Raw genomic sequence first — 18,505 nt, 5'->3', positions numbered from 1 at the left:
TACTAACTGTTTAATGCCACAATTATTCTAAGCAAAGATTTTATACTAATTGCTCTTGTTTACCTTGCATGTAGGAGTGTTGCCATCAATATTGGAAAGAGTCAGGTACTGCTGATTACGGAGAATATTTTGTTAAAATTGAATCAAGCAATGAGTGCAATGGATACATTGAAAGAAAGATTCATATTCGTTCAGACAAAGATGGTAGTTCATGGGATGTGATACAATTTCAAGTTACAGATTGGCCTACAGACGGAATTGTTAGAGAGCCGCTTACTGTCCTACAAGTTATTGATGATGTTATACACAGACAACAAAAGATTGGAGGAGGACCAGTAGTGGTACACTGTAGGTAAAAAAGGGAATTGTACTGATAGACTCATGATCATTTATTGTTTGTGTGTGTGTGTTTGTGTGTAGTGATACAGTGAGTCGTTCAGGAGTTTATTGCTCAGTGAGTATTGCTCTAGAACAGTGTAAGGCAGAAGGTGTAGTGGATGTGTTTCAAGTGACTAAAGCTATAAGAAGGACTAAACCAGGAGCTGTCACTACACTGGTATATACTACATATATCATTGTGTATTAATAATATTGTTTCTTCACAGGAGCAGTATACCTCCATATATGATGTGATTGATATGTTCTTCAAACTGCACAGCACATATGCTAACTTTCAGTAGATTTAACAGACTATATAGTTTAGTTAGATGTATGTAGTTGCTGCATTATTAATTCATTAGTATTAACAATGTTTGTTTAAAATAGCTTTTGTTATCATTGTAGGTAATAGTAATGTGTAATAGTAACAGTTAAGTGAATTTAAAATAAAACAATCAATTCATTGTAATAGTAATAGCTGTATAATTATTTACTGCATCAAGTTTGATGGTTGAAGTGGGAAGTCTCTCAAATGTAATGATTACCGGCTTGTTAACATTAGTTACTGATAATTCTGATGGTATAGCATCAATGGTATTAAGTATCCTTTGAAAAAATTGATAAAAAAATTATAAACACATAAGTATGTCTTTACATACACATTTTAACATTATAAAAGCCTCCTGACAGGATTTTTCCAGGAAGCATCATAAGTGAGCTAAAAGGATGTTTCATGCATGAGCTGACACAGTCCATGGCTTTTTGAGCAACTTTAAAAATTCATAAAAGAATCCAATTTTGATCGGAATCAGTTCCCACTTTCTGCAAATGTATGTGTAACAAAAAAAAATTATAAAATGGAGAATTTTTTTTAATATTTGCAAAAATTAGCCTGAGGTCATGTACTCTAGTACAGGGACCTTGGCCCAATTTCAGAGCAACTTTAAAAATTCTTTAAAAATTTATTTTAGATTGAAACTTGTTTAAAGTTTCTACACAATACAAGTACATGCATGTAAATTATAATAAATTATTTCCTTTCAATTTTGGTAATATATTTGGCCCAAGACCATGTACAAGGATCTTGGCCTAATTTTGGAGCAACTTTAAAAATTTTTTAAATAATCAATTATGATCAGAATCAGTTCAAACTTTCTACATAACCTAAGTACATGTATATGCATCATAAAAATATAAAAATTAAGAATTTAATTTTGGTAAAATTTTGTACATTTTGACTTTCAAAAGGCTCAATCACAATAATAATAATATTATTGACAATTTTAAAGTAAGATCTGGTTAGCTATAATAAAAAAATTATTAAAATACACTTCATTAATTGCTGGGGTTAATTTCAAGTGCACAAACTTAAATAAAAATCTTGTACATGCAATAGTAATGGAACAATCTTATTGGAGAAAGAGTGGAGATAAAATTTAAAAATTGTCACAAGACTAAGGAATACATAAGTATACCATAAGGAAGAAAGTCAGTCATAATGGGTATATGTGAATGCAATAGTAAGCCAATAATAAGTGTCTAATTTATTGAATAAAAGATAATTAAAGGCTGAATTCTATGTACCAATATTAAAATATAAGGCCTTTTGTAGTGCACCTATGGCAGTAGAATGGACACATATTATGTGCTTTAAATATTATGACACAAGTATAGGAAGAGATAATAGAAAGGATAATTTTTTTAGGGAAACAGTATATAACAAAGAGTGGTCAAATGCCTGTATGGATATAACTCATTGAGTGAATAAAATTAGGTAAGTACCTCAAAATGGTTGAGAAAATGTGAGCTACAGATATAACCCTCTACTTTTAATAAAGTGGGATTAAACTAATGTGGAAAAAGAATAGATACATAATAGCATGCATTGTACATAAAAGAGCATGATCATGCATGGTGACAATTATACAGTACATGATACTAATACTTAATGCAATAAGTGGTATGTGTGATCCAATACTGAATATCAACTACTCCCCCAGTGCATAAAATTTTTTTCACAAAATCAGAGAGCAGCAATATAATTTGTAAAATGTAAGTATGTACATGTATACTACATGTATGTCATAGTAGGAATAACAAAGATACAATAAAAGGTATGTTAATTAAGTTACAAGTCAAATAGAGAACATGGCTGAGATACAACCATATCATCAATGCTTTACAGTAGCTCCAGTAACAACAGACTTTTCTATTGATGAAAAGATGATAATGAGTGAGAGAGAAGAAGAGAGACATACTAATAAAATTGTGAGCATCACTTTGCACGCATCATGGTAACCAGTAAAATAGTCGAAAGGAGAAATAGAGCTACATAAATCACTATCAATACTATCAAGTTGTACAAGAAGCTAGATGAACGATTACTTATAAAGGTATTATCAAGGTATAATAAACAGTGATTGTGGTCCAGTATAGTAGGAATGGATAGACTAGTTTATGTGACACTTACAATACAAGGTGAATATGCATAGGAAGATACATAACAACAAGTACAAATGTACAAGTGCAACAGTACATGTATTATTTACAAAAATATCAAACAATGTCTGTACTTACAGCAGCAGCAGCATAGACATACATCATGTGGCCATTACTTTGAGAGAAAAGAATTAATTGAAACTCATAGGGCAACAGACAAACTATAGTATGTAATTATATAATAGGCATGTAATGTATGTCAGGTGGTAAAGGGTTGAGGCAGTTCTAAAAATGACTGAAGATATGTGGATGTCTAGCTGGAGATACAACAAAAACATAAAAATTATAATGTTGAATGGGTAAAATATGAATGGGTTACAAGGTTTTATACAGGCAAAAGAATTCAACACACTTCACCCTAAGTTTAATAATTTTGATTAAAAGAAAAAGAGGATTTACCTAATATAAAACCTGTTCTTCATCTCCTCTCTCTTTTTAGTCACCACTGTAAGTGTGTCTGATGGCATCATTTATACTATTGGTAGTTATCAGTGTACATGTTTGTCTGGATATGAGCTTCATAGTGATGAAAGATCATGCAATGGTAAATATAAATAAGAATAAATTAACCTTTTAACTGAATGTGATAGAAATTAATGAGTATGAAAGGCTACTTGATAATTGCCAGCAAGAATGCATATGTATCATTGTAGAAGAGATCATAAATGAGGAAGCTATGACCTATAATTAATAAAAATGATTGAAAGAAGATGGATATGCTGGCTTATTTGGTACAGTCTCTCATATCTTCTCAGTCTACTATAAGTTACTGTAGGGTGACTTTTTTGAGGGCTGTAAATTTTGCAGATTTTGTAATTTTTTAAAAATTCACAAAAATTGCTTCCACGAAAATCAAACTTTAATAGGGTACAAGATGGCAGATGGCATAAATTTGCAAAAATTAAATCAGCAAAATCAAAATTCACAAAATTTACAGCCCGTACCCTACAGTATTAGATACAACACCTAACAAAAATGATCAAAGGATAACTGACAGTATTAACAATCCTTTATGACAACATAAAATGTCATTATCTTTAATAATGTAATGTCTCCAAAATATTACTTTAGCCAAACAACAAGAATAAGAACAAGAGCAGAACAGATAACACAACGTAGACAACAGGCCAAAAATTAATTAAACAAGAGAGGAATGTCACAAACTAACATTATTACAATCATCATTCAACATAAGAATGATAATAATGAGACTCGTATACATTACAAAATACCAAAACTAGATGAAAAGCAACTGAAATAGGCACCCAATTTATGTAACTAGTGACTTACAATCAGCTGTGTCAGTCTTTAGTGGAGAAGGGATAGGACACATTGGACAGACTGGTATTGAAGAGCTAATTAGTATTATTGACTAATTAAACACCCATGTCAAGCAGCTCAGGGGAAATGCATATAAGGTGGATTCTGTGAGAGTGCCGGAGTAGGACTTTGCCTGGAAAAGGTCAAGTAACTCAGAGCATGGATATGCTGGAGGAGATATGATAAATTCTCTGGGAGAGAAAAACTGATAGCTATAGGTATCTATTACTGCTATTAGTACTCATAATGATATTGATATGTGTACAAAAGATGGATCAATAAAATAGCAAACAGGTAATAAATAACATAATGGTTAAGATTAACACAGTTATTGTTAGCAAATGAGTGTGCTGTTTAGTAATAGTTCTAAAAGAACAAAACAGCATTATAATATGTTGTTCAGGTACAAATGAAACATTAGAGAAACCACTAATCACTCTCTTTTCCTTGATTATGTCATGATAATTATTTTTCTTGATAAATGACTCCAGCTACTACCACAGTCAACGAATAGAATAGCAATATATTTGCAGGATAAGTGAGGGCTTTATCTTACAGTGTGCATTAAAGTTAACTTAATAAAGAGAAGAGGTAAAGGACACACTTAGACAGAGCAAGTGAGATACAACCACATGTAGTGGGTTTGGTAAGACTCCTTTTAGGAATCACGTGAATGAATATTTGGATTTTATATCCATTGGCCACCATCTTGTTTTTTGATCACCAATACATTTGTGATGTCTGGTCAGCATCAACTCTGCTTAGCATGGCAATTGCAATAATAGTAATCTAATGCTAAGAAATGTATTATAAAGCTAAAACTGTATTACACTAGATCTACAGTATAGTAAGTTAACAACTTTGTATCACACATTGATAATATAATTTGATACTTTCTCTATATTCAAAGGTCATAAATTGAGTCATCAGTTGCTGCATCAGGTGGTGCTTCACATTCTTCATATGCTCGTTCATTCTCTTTACTTGGTACTTCAGTCTTATGAAGATCATATGGTGTACACACTTGCATTGCAATATCTTCATCAGTTCTATCATACAATAAATGTATACAGTTAGTAATATAGAAATTAATGCTAACTTTGCTTGTGCAGTAAGAAGACCTTGCATTCTAAATTATGAAAAGTAAGAACTCCATACTTATCATGTGCATTAAAAAGTACCTTAGGAAATAGTAAACATGAACAATAACAATGACAGTCAGTAGAATCAACCATATACCACCTAGTACACCAACAGCAATAACACCACCACTACTGGTTGATGTACTGATACATGTACATGGTGTTGGACTTGAAGGTACTGTATCCATTATTAAATTTAAAATAAACAGTCACATAAATTATAAACATAATGGTCTTACTATGTATTGACATTGTAGGTGATTGCAGTGTAAGTGTCTCACTAGTAATAAATGTCCATGCACCATATCCATTATCAGTGTATGGACGCAAACCAAAAATATAACAAGTGTCACTATAGAGACCAGTGATAATAGTAAATGTACTACCACAGGAAACATTTTGATTTAATGCAAGAGTATTAATGTAATAAACATCAACATCATCTACGATTGAACAGTTACCAGACTGAAACATATGGTATCCTATCTCATATGTGATAATGGGATGGTCTGATGGAATATAGCTAGGTACACTCCATGAGATAACAGCCCATGTAGTGTCCATGATACTGGATACCGACTCAACTGGACTAGATACTAAATAAAGTAACATAAGCATTCTCATATAGCTGATTACTATATACATACCTATTCCTATCTCAACTACAATAGAATCACTAAAGGGACCTTTTCCAACAGAATTCGTAGCAGCTACACTGATGTTATACACAGTACCAAATACTAGATCATTTAATATGATATGTCTCTCAGTACTGGTGAGGTTGTATGTGATACTATTGTTACTGATCCTCACTGTATAGCCTGTGATTAGACCATTACGCCTAGAGCAATCGACTTCATTCCAAGTGAGATTATTAATTGGTTGTAATAGAGATACAAATTGAGGCACTCCAGTCGTAACTATATCAATGGAATATGCATTAGTTATTTCAAATAAAGATTATACACACCTGCTCGGAGAGTAGTATTCTCAGTTAAACTAGGATCAGATCCTCCTAGTACATTACCAGCTCTCACTGTGATGGTATAGTTCATACCACTGTACAGACCTATTAATGTATAACTATATGTTGCAGTGGATTCATGAGGAGCAACAGAGACTGTATCATTTACTGATGATAACTGGGGACAAGATGGAGTATAGGAGATGGTGTAGTATGTTACATAGTTGTCACTACTAGGAATAGTCCAGTTCACTGTAATACTAGTGGTTGAGACATTCGATACTGAGAGACTAGTTACTGGACTAGGAACTAGAACACATATCAATTGCACTCTTTAAATGATAATAGCTCACCATCAAATTTAAATACTGTTACTGTACTATTAACTGAAGGAAGATCTATATATGAGTACACACTGATGGTATAGGTACTAATTGATAAGAGATTTGTTAGTACAACTTCATCTTCACTGGTAGATACTACATTCCTGGTTACACCTCCAGTAGTATACTCAATCACATATCCATTAGCCTTTGATGAATTGGTCCAGTTCACTTTGATACTAGTTTCATTTAATATAAACCCTTTTACTTGATTAGGAGGACCATTAGGAGCTGGGAAAAAAACAAAATTCTCTTACAATTGATTAAAGTATAATCATACCATGTAATTCCACAGATTTACTGTAGTTGACTCCTCCAATTATTGCTATACAGGTAACATTAACTGACACTCCCAGTGGATCAGGATATACCAGTAGTGTGTTGTTGTATGTCAGGACATCAATTGATGTATACATTGAGTTACTCTTCATCACTCCATTCACTAACCAGTAAACATCAGTTGATGGATTTATATCAGTAGTTGTGAGACAATCAATACAATATTGAGTTCTATTGAGTTGTGCAATGGATGAGACTAGTGTCCAACTGATTGAATTAATAACTAAAAATACATCGACAATGTTACAAGTACATTAAAAGGTTCATAATAGCAATACCTGGTAAGGTTTGTACACTGATTGCACTACTAGCAGGTCCCAGTAATTGTTGATATGCTCTGACTGTGATGCTATAAGTTGTTCCTCCTCTAAATCCATTTAGTGTGATTGTATTATTATTACTACCCTCCACCTGTACTGTCTGCACAGTGTCTGTGTCACTAGTGACATTGACTACATATCCATCAGCATCAGATGAATCAAGTGCAGTCCAACTGACAGTGATAGTGGTAGCTGTCTTGTTGACCTCAGTAAGAGAAGAGGGAGCAGTGTCTGGAACTGAAAGTATAAGAAAATCTAAATGATATGTAAATTTTCGTTACCTTGTATAAATGTGTTACGTATTCTAGTAGGTTGATTGGTTACTTCTACTATACACTGATACATTTGATCTCCAGTGGCTGATTGACTGATTGATTCACTACTGACAGCCTCTCCATCCCATGTGATGTTAATAATATATCTCATTGTGTACATATTACTATCCATGACAATACCGATACAATGGGAATCATCTGTTCTATCATCACAGTCAATGTAATTAGCAAGTGCAGTAGTACCAATGTTCATTCTAATATCATACTCAGGAAATCCAATTTTGATACAATTTAGTTTGTATGCTTGAGGATATACTGTCATATCAGAAGGAAGATCAGCAACAGTAAATGATTGTATCTGTGCAAATTCTAAAATATAAATTATTATCTTTGTAAGTGCTTATAGTGTCTTCTTACTGAATATATTAGCAAAGATGATGTTAGTATCAGGATCTGAGCAATTGGTGGGTAGACAACACCTGTACCAGCCATCACCAGATGGCTCAAGAAAATTCTTGCCTAAATTTATGTGAACACTAAGACTAGCACCTGACCCATTAGTACATTGAATATTTGAATTATTGCCAGGACAAGCAACTTCTCCATTGGGACCAACCCATTGTCCACCATCAAGAATAGTACCAGGCAATACACACTCTAGGGGATTTGGTTTGATGCTACTATCTGGAAAATATGATCCATTAGCAAAGCAGTTTCCTTCAAATGCTAAGTAGACACCTAATAAATTAATGCTTGTAATGTTGTAGCACATTATCAAATCAAAATACCTTCATGCTGACAATGAGTGAATACCCTGATTGTACTACTAGCAGGTCCCAGTAATTGTTGATAGGCTCTGACTGTGATGCTATAAGTTGTTCCTCCTCTCAGTCCATTCAGTGTGATTGTATTATTACTACTTCCCTCCACCTGTATTGTCTGCACAGTGTCTGTGTCACTAGTGACATTGACTACATATCCATCAGCATCAGATGAATGAAGTGCAGTCCAATTGACAGTGATAGTGGTAGCTGTCTTGTTGACCTCAGTGAGAAAAGAGGGAGCAGTTGATGGAACTATATATAGAGTGCCATAAAATTATGTTATATTATTTTAGTTACCTGTGATTGTAATTGAGCGATTTCTCATCACTTCACTGGCATTTAAATAAAATCTATACTCATGATCTGCATAGTTCCTTGATAGACTCAGTATTCCACTATTGATAGTATCTCCATCCCACGTAACAATCAGAGTATATTCCCATCTTCCATTACCTTTATCTATTGCAATTCCATTATCATTAGTACAATTGTATTGGTATTTATTCACACTGCAAAGTTCAATGCTAGTACTAGCTGTCTCATAGTACCAATCAGCAGTATCAATATCATATTGGCCAATTTTAACAGCACGTAGTGTGTATGTTTGAGGAAGAACTGTTATATCAGAAGGAAGATCAACACTGATATCTTCAATCTGTGCCAATACTACAGCAATAATACAGCATACAATTAGTCTTATATGCAAAATGAATAGCTTACTATATATATTAGCAAAGATTATGTTAGTGTTTGAATCTGAACAATCAGTTGGTAGACAACACTTGTACCAGCCATCATCAAATAGTTCAATGTCTCCATTAATATAAAGGCCAACAGTAGTATCAGGTGAAGACATGACATTACAACGAAGAGGATCAGTGCTACAGTCAATTGATGATCCATTATTAGTAACCCACTCTCCACCATTCAGAGTAATACCAGCTAATACACACTGGATACTGTTACTGTATCCTTTAATGTCATCATCTAAGAAATATGATCCATTAGTATAACAGTTTCCATTATGCATCAGGTAGATACCTATACAAACATATAGTTCTTATTATACACATCTATAGTGTCTTACCTGAGGAAGGTGGACATTGACTAATAATTTTACTGACACTCAACAAGAATACAACCACTAGTACTGACACTGTCATCTTGTCTATAAGCTGATGTGAGTCTTTGGTTCTCTTCAATTTTACTTACCATTAATAAGGTAAACCCTGCATAAATGAAAATAAATATACAAATTGTGTTGTAATGTCAAAGTAGATTATACAAAACCAAAAGATAAACACATCAGGCAAAAACTTTTTAGCATAATAGAACAATGTATTGCAGCTATTGCTAGGAAGTGTTTGTGTACTTAAGTAATGAATTTACATTAAGACTGAATGTTTGTTATTCGAATGTAATTGGAACATAATAGCAAGAGGCTCCTACCTACATGTACTTCTTTTTTCTCTTTCATTTAGGGAATATGTGATCAAGTAAAAATATGTAAAAACATGATACTTTTTATATGGCAAATTCACATCAATCACACAATGTTGTATAAATGATAAAGCACATAATTATTAGCTTAGTCAATAAAGCAGCTACCGTTAATTAATGAGTGTATGTATAAGTCATCATGAAAAGACAATAAATTCAATCTAAAAAGGTATTCAACAATATATGCTTTCACATGGTATCTATTGCTTTCAATGATTCAGTGTTGCCATACAACTCCAGTTATCCATCATACATTGTTTTTATTGCTCCCTTCCTTTTTATGTGGTAATCGATACAAAGTCAGTTATATTACATTGACATCACAACTGGATGCCTGCAAACCAAAGGATTAATACATGGACATTAAACATCTATGCCTATAGCCTTGACAGTGACAGGTCAAGCTGAATTATTTTGAAATATGCCATAAAATGTGAGACAGATAGAATGACTTGAACATAATGTACATAATAATTCCAACTGGCAAGCAGTATAAAGAGAAATAATAACTAATGAGTAGTCTAGTTAGAGATAGTTTAGAATCAGAGCAAAGGGGGAGAGCTCCACTCATTTTCATTCCAACAGTTAAAATAACCCGAGAGCATGAATTTAATTACCTTTGATAATGATAACACCAAGCCAGCTGTGTAGAGAATAACAACTTAAGTGGCCAATACTAGGAATTTTTGAGTTGACTGAGCTTGATGAGAAATCATCCAAAGGGCCAATCTCGATTATGACCTCCTCTTAGTGCTGATAGTGGGCAACTCTGGTGGAGTAATGGCAATCATCTTCCAAAACAGCAATGTCAGGTCTAGCTGATATTGGTAAAATATTCACTGTATTAAGTCATCATCAGGCCTCCAATGATGACATCAAATCTTATGACTTACACAAAAATTATCCCGACCTGAACTTCTCTTAACAAAGTGTAAATGCCCTTACTTAGGTCAGAGGCTGAACTAGCCATATGAACCAGGCTTGGCGAAAGGTAGATCTACTCCAGAAAACAATCCATTCTCTGGAGAAAACCGGCAATCGGACATCCCTTGAAAAAGGTAAAGTAACTCAGCGAGGGCATGCATTTGGGAAGGTCATACCATAACAATCAATGTATAGTATAACAAGATAGGCCCAGGGTCAGCTAGTGAAAGTAGACTATGGTCATGGGATCCCTTAGCCTAAACAGCACCCAAAGTATGGAGTGGCCACTGAGAGGACATATCATGTACCTACAACAAAGAAAGCAATCACAGTGAACATCTGGATGAGGAGCCACTTTCTTATACAGTAAAATCACAGCAGCAGACTGAGCAAAGGATACTGTATGGGTACAAATTTTACAGAGAATTAATTTTTACTATTTTTACTGTTAGCACTAATTTGTAAAGTATCAAGCCCATGAAATTCATAACACAATCACACATTAAAAAATTAAAACACCATAATAATTCATTTCACATCTATCGTAAAAGTTTAACCCCACAAAATTCTATTTATAAAAAAAACTTTAAATAAAATTGGATTTTAAAATAAAAATTTGAATTTAAAGACCCCTATGATGCAAATCAAAAGCTCAAAATCATCATAAAATTTGCTAGCACAAGGAATACACTTATCAAACTAATTGTAAGTAGTTTTAACTATAAAGGTACTGTAGCAGTGGCATCACATTGCAATTGGAAGTTATGAGACAAGAGACACTTCTAGTAATTCTGAGGAGTAAATACATGTAATTATGACAAAGTTCAGATTTCAATGATCAGTGTTAAGTCTTTAAGATTTCAATGGACCAATTTTGAACTACCTACAGGGTCAGTTACATACAAAAGTGTTATAATACACTGTTATTGTTATTATTACAGCATACTGTATCTCTATTATAATTAATACTACAAAAAAATTTTATTTAATCACTATTACTATCACAATACAGCAGAGTCCATCAAGTTAATACAAATATGTCAGAGAATTCTCCATTTCAATTACAGACTTCAGTACATATACATGCACTTACGTTGTGTAGAAAATTTGAGCTGATTTAAATCAAAATTGGATTTTAAAAATATTTTCAAAGTTGCTAAAAACTGAGCGAAAGCACCTATACTATAGCAGTCTTGCATAGCCAGCCTCTCCCACTCCCTCCTCGCAGTGGGAGGGGCTGGCTACACAAGACAAAGTACAAGGTCTCGGGCCAAATTTCATCAAAAATAAAGTTGTAAAATTCTTTGATGAACATACGTGTACCTATGTTACGTAAAAAGTTTAAGCTGGTTCCTATCGAAATTGAATTTTTTATGAATTTTAAAATTGATTAAAAATCCCTCATGGCCTTTGGCCAAATTACAGCAAAAATAAGAAGTTCAGGACTTTGAATGGAACAAAAGGAGCTCAAAACTGTTTAAACTTTAATGACAAAAGGCTTTTGTTGTTTTTTGTATGTAACTATTTACACATGTAATATATTACTTTTCATGCAATTACTGCCTTTTTATTTAAGTTTTCCATCTCCTGTATAGTTATTGTAACAAATCTAATCTTTACTATTACCAATACAACTACGTTATCTCATTACCCCATCCCTGCCCACAGGCTATAACAAAGGCACAATTATTTCAAATTGGGTATGTGTGAACGCAAAGTAGTTGTATAAAAGTCACTATTTGTCATGATGTGCCCATGGTGGCAATAGAATGGACTCAACACAAGGTGATTGCAAGGAAGGGGATGAAATTAACAAAATCTGTAGGGTAGCGTGCAGTGTAGCAAAGAGTGGCAAAGTACATGTATGCATCCCCTTAGGTCAGGTAATAAAGGGTTTACCTTAAAATGATTCAGGAGATGTGGCAGCTCTTGAGACAATCCTCCAATTCTCATTGAAGTGGGATGAAACTGAGTGAGAGAGATGTACTGTAAAAATAGCATGAGTGGTGTAGAATGTATTGTACAGCATGGTGACAGTACAGAATCCAGAAATTCAAGCATCATCATAGAATGCAACAAGTGGTGTGTGTGGTCCAATTTTCTACCCCCATGCTCTTTTAGGTTAGAATAGGTAAAACACAAGTACATATTCTGCATGTACACCATACTATTATGAATCACGAAGACATACTAAAACAGGCATACTAATTTACCTATTTAATAGAGAACGTAGAGGCATGGAGATGGAGATACAGCCACATCACCAATGCTCCAGTAACAATAAACTTTTCTATTCATAAAAGGCAATAATGAGTGAGAGCACATGTACTTAATAGTGTGTGACAAACCTCTCTTCCTTTTGCACAGCTGGTTTCTTAGGAGCTGAAAAATTACTCATTTTAACTTGTACCTCTGCGATAAAAAAAAGTTTACATGTACATGCTCTTGCAACAAATCACTTTAATTTCTATCATACCTGTTTTAGTGCAAATGATTTTTGCAATGAAATTTTAGACATTAAACAGAAAAAAATTAAGCCAAATTAATTATTTGAAATTATGCTATAATTATTGTAACTCTAAATTAATGTACAATATGTTTTTCAGGGGCCAGAATCATGTAGTAATTGCAATGTAATTGTGCTATACTTATGTACATGTACATGTACGCATGTAAGTACAATGTAAACACAATTTTTATTATTAAATGGAAACCGTACGCACCTTTCTCTTTCTTCTTCATTTTCTTAGACTCTTAATTCGTCATAAGTAAGACAGGATTTGTGTCAATTCATTGATAACAATTTCATTTGTCATTAATGTAGCCTGACACTAATAATAATGAAAGATATAAATAACAACATTAATGTGTACACCTATAATGCACAGGTGCATTCTAGGATTACAACAATACATGTACATGTATTGCATATTGAGTGTCTAATATACTATCGATGCATGATTTATTCAAAAAGCTACAATTTAAAAGGATACAAATAAGTACATTTTCATAAAAATCATTCCTGATACATGCACAGTGATTCACTTCATGGACTCACTCTACCCACAAAAAGTATTTGTATGCTACACAATTGTCTAGCATGTCTACACATGTACAGTACATAAATACAATGTAACCTTTACCTCTAACATTGGGCAATCAGCTTTCCTTTTTATTAAAGTGGTAGGAATATCACTCTCCTCATATTCATCATCCAATTCAAACACATATATGCCTAACAATATAAATAAAGTATAAATAGGCTATAACTATTTATTTAAAATAATCTTGGGAATATCTAGGAATTACTATCTTAAGAAGAATATAAAATTCATGTACATGTACATCTAGCAACTTTGAAGCATTAGAAGGTAAAGTGACCTTAGGCCTATAATGAGATTCATTAGATGTAACGTAACCTTTTCTTGTCTAAAGTGTTGACAGCCAGCCACAAGCCACACCAGATTACTTACAAGTGCTCACAGCTGCATATAAGCAATTAGCAAGTTCTTATTGAACTTTAGAAGTGAAATACCCAAATACCAGAGTTAAAACTGGACTCACCCAAGTCCCAGCCCATCCATCAGCTAAGTTGGAGCTACATGCCCTGCATGTAGGTGTACAAGTAAGTCTTTGTGAGAAGAAATATAATGCCAGCTACAGTATATGGATCCAAGGTGGTGGAATACCGTATAGCAGGTATATTTCGTCTGGAAAAATGTTCGTTCTAAGCAGGATTAGAATTTTTGTTCTGAGCAGCCATTTTGGACATGTGGCATTGAGGAAACGCCCTTTATGTTTGGAAAATGTTCGTTCCACAAGGAATGAGAACAACATTAAACTCAAATGGAATATACCCGCTATATGATAATCTTAAGAATATTTAAACTAATATTCTATATAGTTTCAGTAACAAACATTACTGTATCACTTCATTCACATTATTAATGAAACTTTTGCAAGTATATGTAGTATCAAGGAAACAGCAATCACTTATGTAGTGTATATGTACAAATGGTGAAAATAATGCACAAACTACATGTACATCACATACATGTACACATCATACAGTACTAACCGTTTTTCCTGGTAGAAAGAATTCATTCTTTTCCGGGGCATTTGTTTGAAAGACAATAGGACGTATGTTTTTTGCTATTGAATACACAAATTCAAGTAACAAAAAGATAACTGAGTCCTAACCTAGTTTTGACTTGATTGATCCCTCCTCACTAACACTGATAGATCTCTTCTTTTCCTTTTCTTCTTTCTTTCTTCTCTCGTATTTCTTAATCTCTTCAGCTTCTTGATCGCGTACCACCATTTCACTGTGAACTTCCATAAGAAAGAATACATGACATATTATTCTCCGATTCTGATCAACCTTTGATTTTTTATGAAATTATAAAGTTACTCAAAAACGAGGCTAAAGTCCCTGTACTAGTACAGGATATCTGGGCAAATTTCCACAAAATTGACCGGGTGAGAATTCATCATTTTAATTATTCTATTGGATACATATACATGTTCTTATGTTGTGTAGAAAGTTTGAGCTGATTTCTATCAAACTTGGATTTTAAAACAATTTTAAAGTTACTCAAAAAGCTATGTATGCATGTACATGTATGTCTATTGCAGTGTCCGTCAGCTCATGAAGCTCATGCTGTTTAGCGCACTTAGTGTTCCCACAAAGCATGCTAAGTATATATGCTTGTATGTACGTGTATAATGATATAATGTAGACATTGCACCTACATGTGCATGTAAATTATCAGCATGTAGAGTGCACGTAAAGCATGTACACACATAATTAATTGTACAAGGCTAATGACGTGAGCAAAATGGTAAATGTTTCAGCATTGTAGTATTGCAAATAAGGAAGAAACTATAATTACTGTACATGTACCTACATCTACAATGTACATGTAGAGTAGATTACAACCTCTCACATACAGATACATGTACATGTAAAAATAGTTAGAGTACAATTAATGTCTATACTAATTTTTTAGCAAGAAAGGCAAAATCTCTTAAAATACAATGTACATGTACATGTACATGTAGAAGAAACAAATGGACTGACGGGTAAGTGTTAGGTTGAAATAGCTCTTCAGAATTAATTCACGTAAACTTGTACATTAATAATAAATGTATCTAGCAACATTTAACTCATGCACTAATGTTCTAAAAATTTTCTTTCAATAAAGCCATGTACATTAACCTACAAGTATGTACACGTGTAGCTGTCTATGCGCACTATACAGGTAATTTTGAAGGGAATAAATATCAACAATTTGCTAAATTCTTGGGTTTTTTAATTTAATTTGGCAGCTTTGTGGCTATGTGTCATTGGCCATGCACATAATGGTTTGAGATGATGAGTTTTATGACTATCAAATTGCCAGATTTGTCATAATTCCCCCCCCCTCTAAAATTACCATGCATCTAAATGAACATGTACATGTATTGTATAGCTTTATCACACCTTCTGTAAGAGTGCATAGTCTAATCCTTGACAAGATGAGTGTGTTCCATATCACCATGGAAATATTTACAATTGGCAATGAGCTGCTTTCTCTTCTCTGACATCCTTGAACTAATAAATAAATAAATAAATAAATAAATAAATAAATAAATAAATACAGCGTAAATAAAAATACAACCAATAAAAAGTAGAGTATGAAATCATATTTTAAAGAGAATTTCAGTCAATTTGTACTTTAATAATGATAGTCATTTGTCAGTATTACCACATGCACACATGCACAATGGCATATCATGGCCAAACTAAAACTAGCCATCACCAAAAGTTTAGCGATACACAAAATTTCCTTCATTCAAAATCAAAGCATCTCAGGAATTTAAATTACTAACGAAACCCTCTGATTTAAATGTAACCTTTTTTGATTTGATTGGCTATGTGGTGTAATATATTCTATGTATAAATCATACATTAGGCATACAGTGCTCTGGTGGTTTTGCCTGATGTAGTGTGTCATTGCTAACTGGTACATCACTACCTATACCATCTCTCTTTTATTTTGCCTATAATGAATAGGATAATAATGCACATGTTATGCATGCACATGTTTACAATATTTATACACAGACTCACATGTCCATGCATTAATTGCTACAAGTACTGATGTCACATACACTTGCGTGCACGTACACGCAGAAGATTGCATTACCTCTTATTCATCATTCATTATACACACACGATAGATACTACAGGATGCTTGCATGAATACAATACATAATGTTACCGGTCATGTACATGCATATTAAATGTTCATGCATGCAGGTACAACATACATGCATGTACATATGTACAGACCTGCCGAACCCTCTACAATAGGAACGCTTCTATAATCAGGAAGGACAGCATGCCACATGCATTACAAACGTGTATTAACAAGAGTCCAAGGCTCTTGGCATTAATGACTGAAAAGATGGACGCTACCATGATCAGCACAGTTTTATTGGGTCTCAAAGTGTACAGGTTTGACTGTCATGTCATTTATACCTATTAGTTATCCTGTCCTGATAGTTCTTGGACCATTCAGCAATTCTCTCATCTTCTTCTTCCTTATGCAACTCAGCCCACCATTCACTATTAGCACTAAACACAAACAGCAATTAAAAACAATATCATTAATAGTCTATGCACATGTATAGTGTCATTCGCAACGCATAGTGTAAAAACCAACAATAATCAGTGCCTAATAATTCAGTTGGCTGTACTTTTAATGCTAATTAATAATCAGAAATCAAAATAATAATTCAAACACGAACATGCATGTAAGACTGTTTCCGCAAATACGTAAATCCCTCATTTCATAGGCTGATTAAAACAGGCAATGTACACGTACATGCATATTAAATCACGATCGAATCACCAATGACTGTTAAAAATCGGAAACAACGAATCCAATGGGAATGCTAGCAGACATTACACTGAAGAGTTGCATTTATAATCTAACTTTCGAAATATCAACAGTATATACATGTACATGGGTAGCTAAAATTATGCAACTCTTTCCTTAAACGTAACATTGATGACACTATCCCACTACACGAGGCTGTCCTTCCACAGTACATGTACATGCCCTGATCACAAACACTCAAGTATAATGTAACATATGCTGGGTTGAAATTACGCAGTGTAAATGCATATGTTCGTGTACCATAGGCTAAGAATGTAATAGGTAAATTATCACTAAAAGAACATTGCTAAACGCACAAAATCAGCACTCGCCCGCCACAACCGGACATGAAGAGTTTAATAGAGTCGCATACATGTCGACTCTAATACCCATGCACACGTGCGTCTTACGATAAATCATTACAATGCTAGATTCTAACCTCTTCCTTCTTGGTTCGAACTTATTAGCTTTTGATGCATTACTATAACACAAAAATGTACTAAATCATACAACTGAATATACTTTGATGGCTTTTTTTTCAGACCCAGGTGCCTCCTTTGCCACGACTCCACCGGCAGCAGCTGATCTATGGGTGTTGCTACTCCTCCTCCTCCAGCTCCACCAGTCGACCGAGGAGTCATTAGTAGCTGTCCAAAATCATCGCTAGACAACTGACCAGCTGTCCTTCTGTATAGCAACGGGTAATAAATAACA

General features: G+C 33.7%; 1 protein-coding gene, 3 long non-coding RNA genes and 1 pseudogene across 7 annotated transcripts; 1 reads left to right on the top strand and 4 right to left on the bottom strand.

Annotated features, from left to right (window-relative positions):
• The first annotated feature begins 57 nt into the window (after positions 1–57).
• Positions 58–764, top strand: LOC109586911 (uncharacterized). Its single transcript, XR_002187277.1, has 3 exons — positions 58–352; positions 421–556; positions 606–764. It is a non-coding gene; the product is annotated as an uncharacterized LOC109586911 (long non-coding RNA).
• A 101-nt stretch (positions 765–865) lies between these two features.
• Positions 866–4,254, bottom strand: LOC109586912 (uncharacterized). Its single transcript, XR_002187278.1, has 4 exons — positions 4,168–4,254; positions 3,448–3,558; positions 3,277–3,393; positions 866–984 (listed from the first exon to the last, which is right to left on the bottom strand). It is a non-coding gene; the product is annotated as an uncharacterized LOC109586912 (long non-coding RNA).
• A 733-nt stretch (positions 4,255–4,987) lies between these two features.
• On the bottom strand, positions 4,988–6,502 carry LOC109586910 (uncharacterized). The gene is made up of 6 exons (XM_020003138.1): positions 6,310–6,502; positions 5,987–6,259; positions 5,579–5,935; positions 5,379–5,517; positions 5,297–5,326; positions 4,988–5,246 (listed from the first exon to the last, which is right to left on the bottom strand). Exons 1-6 carry the CDS (start codon positions 6,392–6,394, stop codon positions 5,102–5,104), a joined length of 1,029 nt encoding a protein of 342 aa, XP_019858697.1. The 5' UTR covers positions 6,395–6,502; the 3' UTR covers positions 4,988–5,101.
• A 2,664-nt stretch (positions 6,503–9,166) lies between these two features.
• On the bottom strand, positions 9,167–14,104 carry LOC109580150 (uncharacterized). 4 transcript variants are annotated; one of them, XR_002187280.1, is made up of 9 exons: positions 14,012–14,104; positions 13,592–13,699; positions 13,217–13,280; positions 13,082–13,158; positions 12,768–12,982; positions 11,045–11,176; positions 10,562–10,992; positions 9,532–9,673; positions 9,167–9,485 (listed from the first exon to the last, which is right to left on the bottom strand). It is a non-coding gene; the product is annotated as an uncharacterized LOC109580150 (long non-coding RNA). The 4 variants fall into 4 exon arrangements; XR_002187281.1 differs by lacking the exons at positions 10,562–10,992; positions 11,045–11,176; XR_002187279.1 differs by lacking the exons at positions 9,167–9,485; positions 9,532–9,673; positions 10,562–10,992; positions 11,045–11,176 and adding an exon at positions 11,379–11,751.
• Positions 14,105–14,931: 827 nt separating this feature from the next.
• On the bottom strand, positions 14,932–18,499 carry LOC105314609 (protein Red-like; annotated as a pseudogene).
• Between the last annotated feature and the right edge of the window lie 6 nt (positions 18,500–18,505).

Source organism: Amphimedon queenslandica, unplaced genomic scaffold (genome assembly GCF_000090795.2).
Source record: "Amphimedon queenslandica unplaced genomic scaffold, v1.1 AMPQUscaffold_12747, whole genome shotgun sequence".
Classification (NCBI taxonomy): domain Eukaryota; kingdom Metazoa; phylum Porifera; class Demospongiae; order Haplosclerida; family Niphatidae; genus Amphimedon; species Amphimedon queenslandica.
Note: the sequence above shows the minus strand (reverse complement) of the source record. Positions and strands in the feature narration are given on the sequence as shown.

Coding starts and splice junctions, on each gene's coding strand:
- LOC109586910 (XM_020003138.1), bottom strand. CDS start 6,394: ATGAACTATACCATCACAGTGAGAGCTGGTAATGTACTAGGAGGATCT. Junction 5,936..5,986: donor TGTAGTTGAGATAGGAATAG/GTATGTATATAG, acceptor TACTTTATTTAG/TATCTAGTCCAGTTGAGTCG. Junction 5,518..5,578: donor ACCTACAATGTCAATACATA/GTAAGACCATTA, acceptor TAATGGATACAG/TACCTTCAAGTCCAACACCA.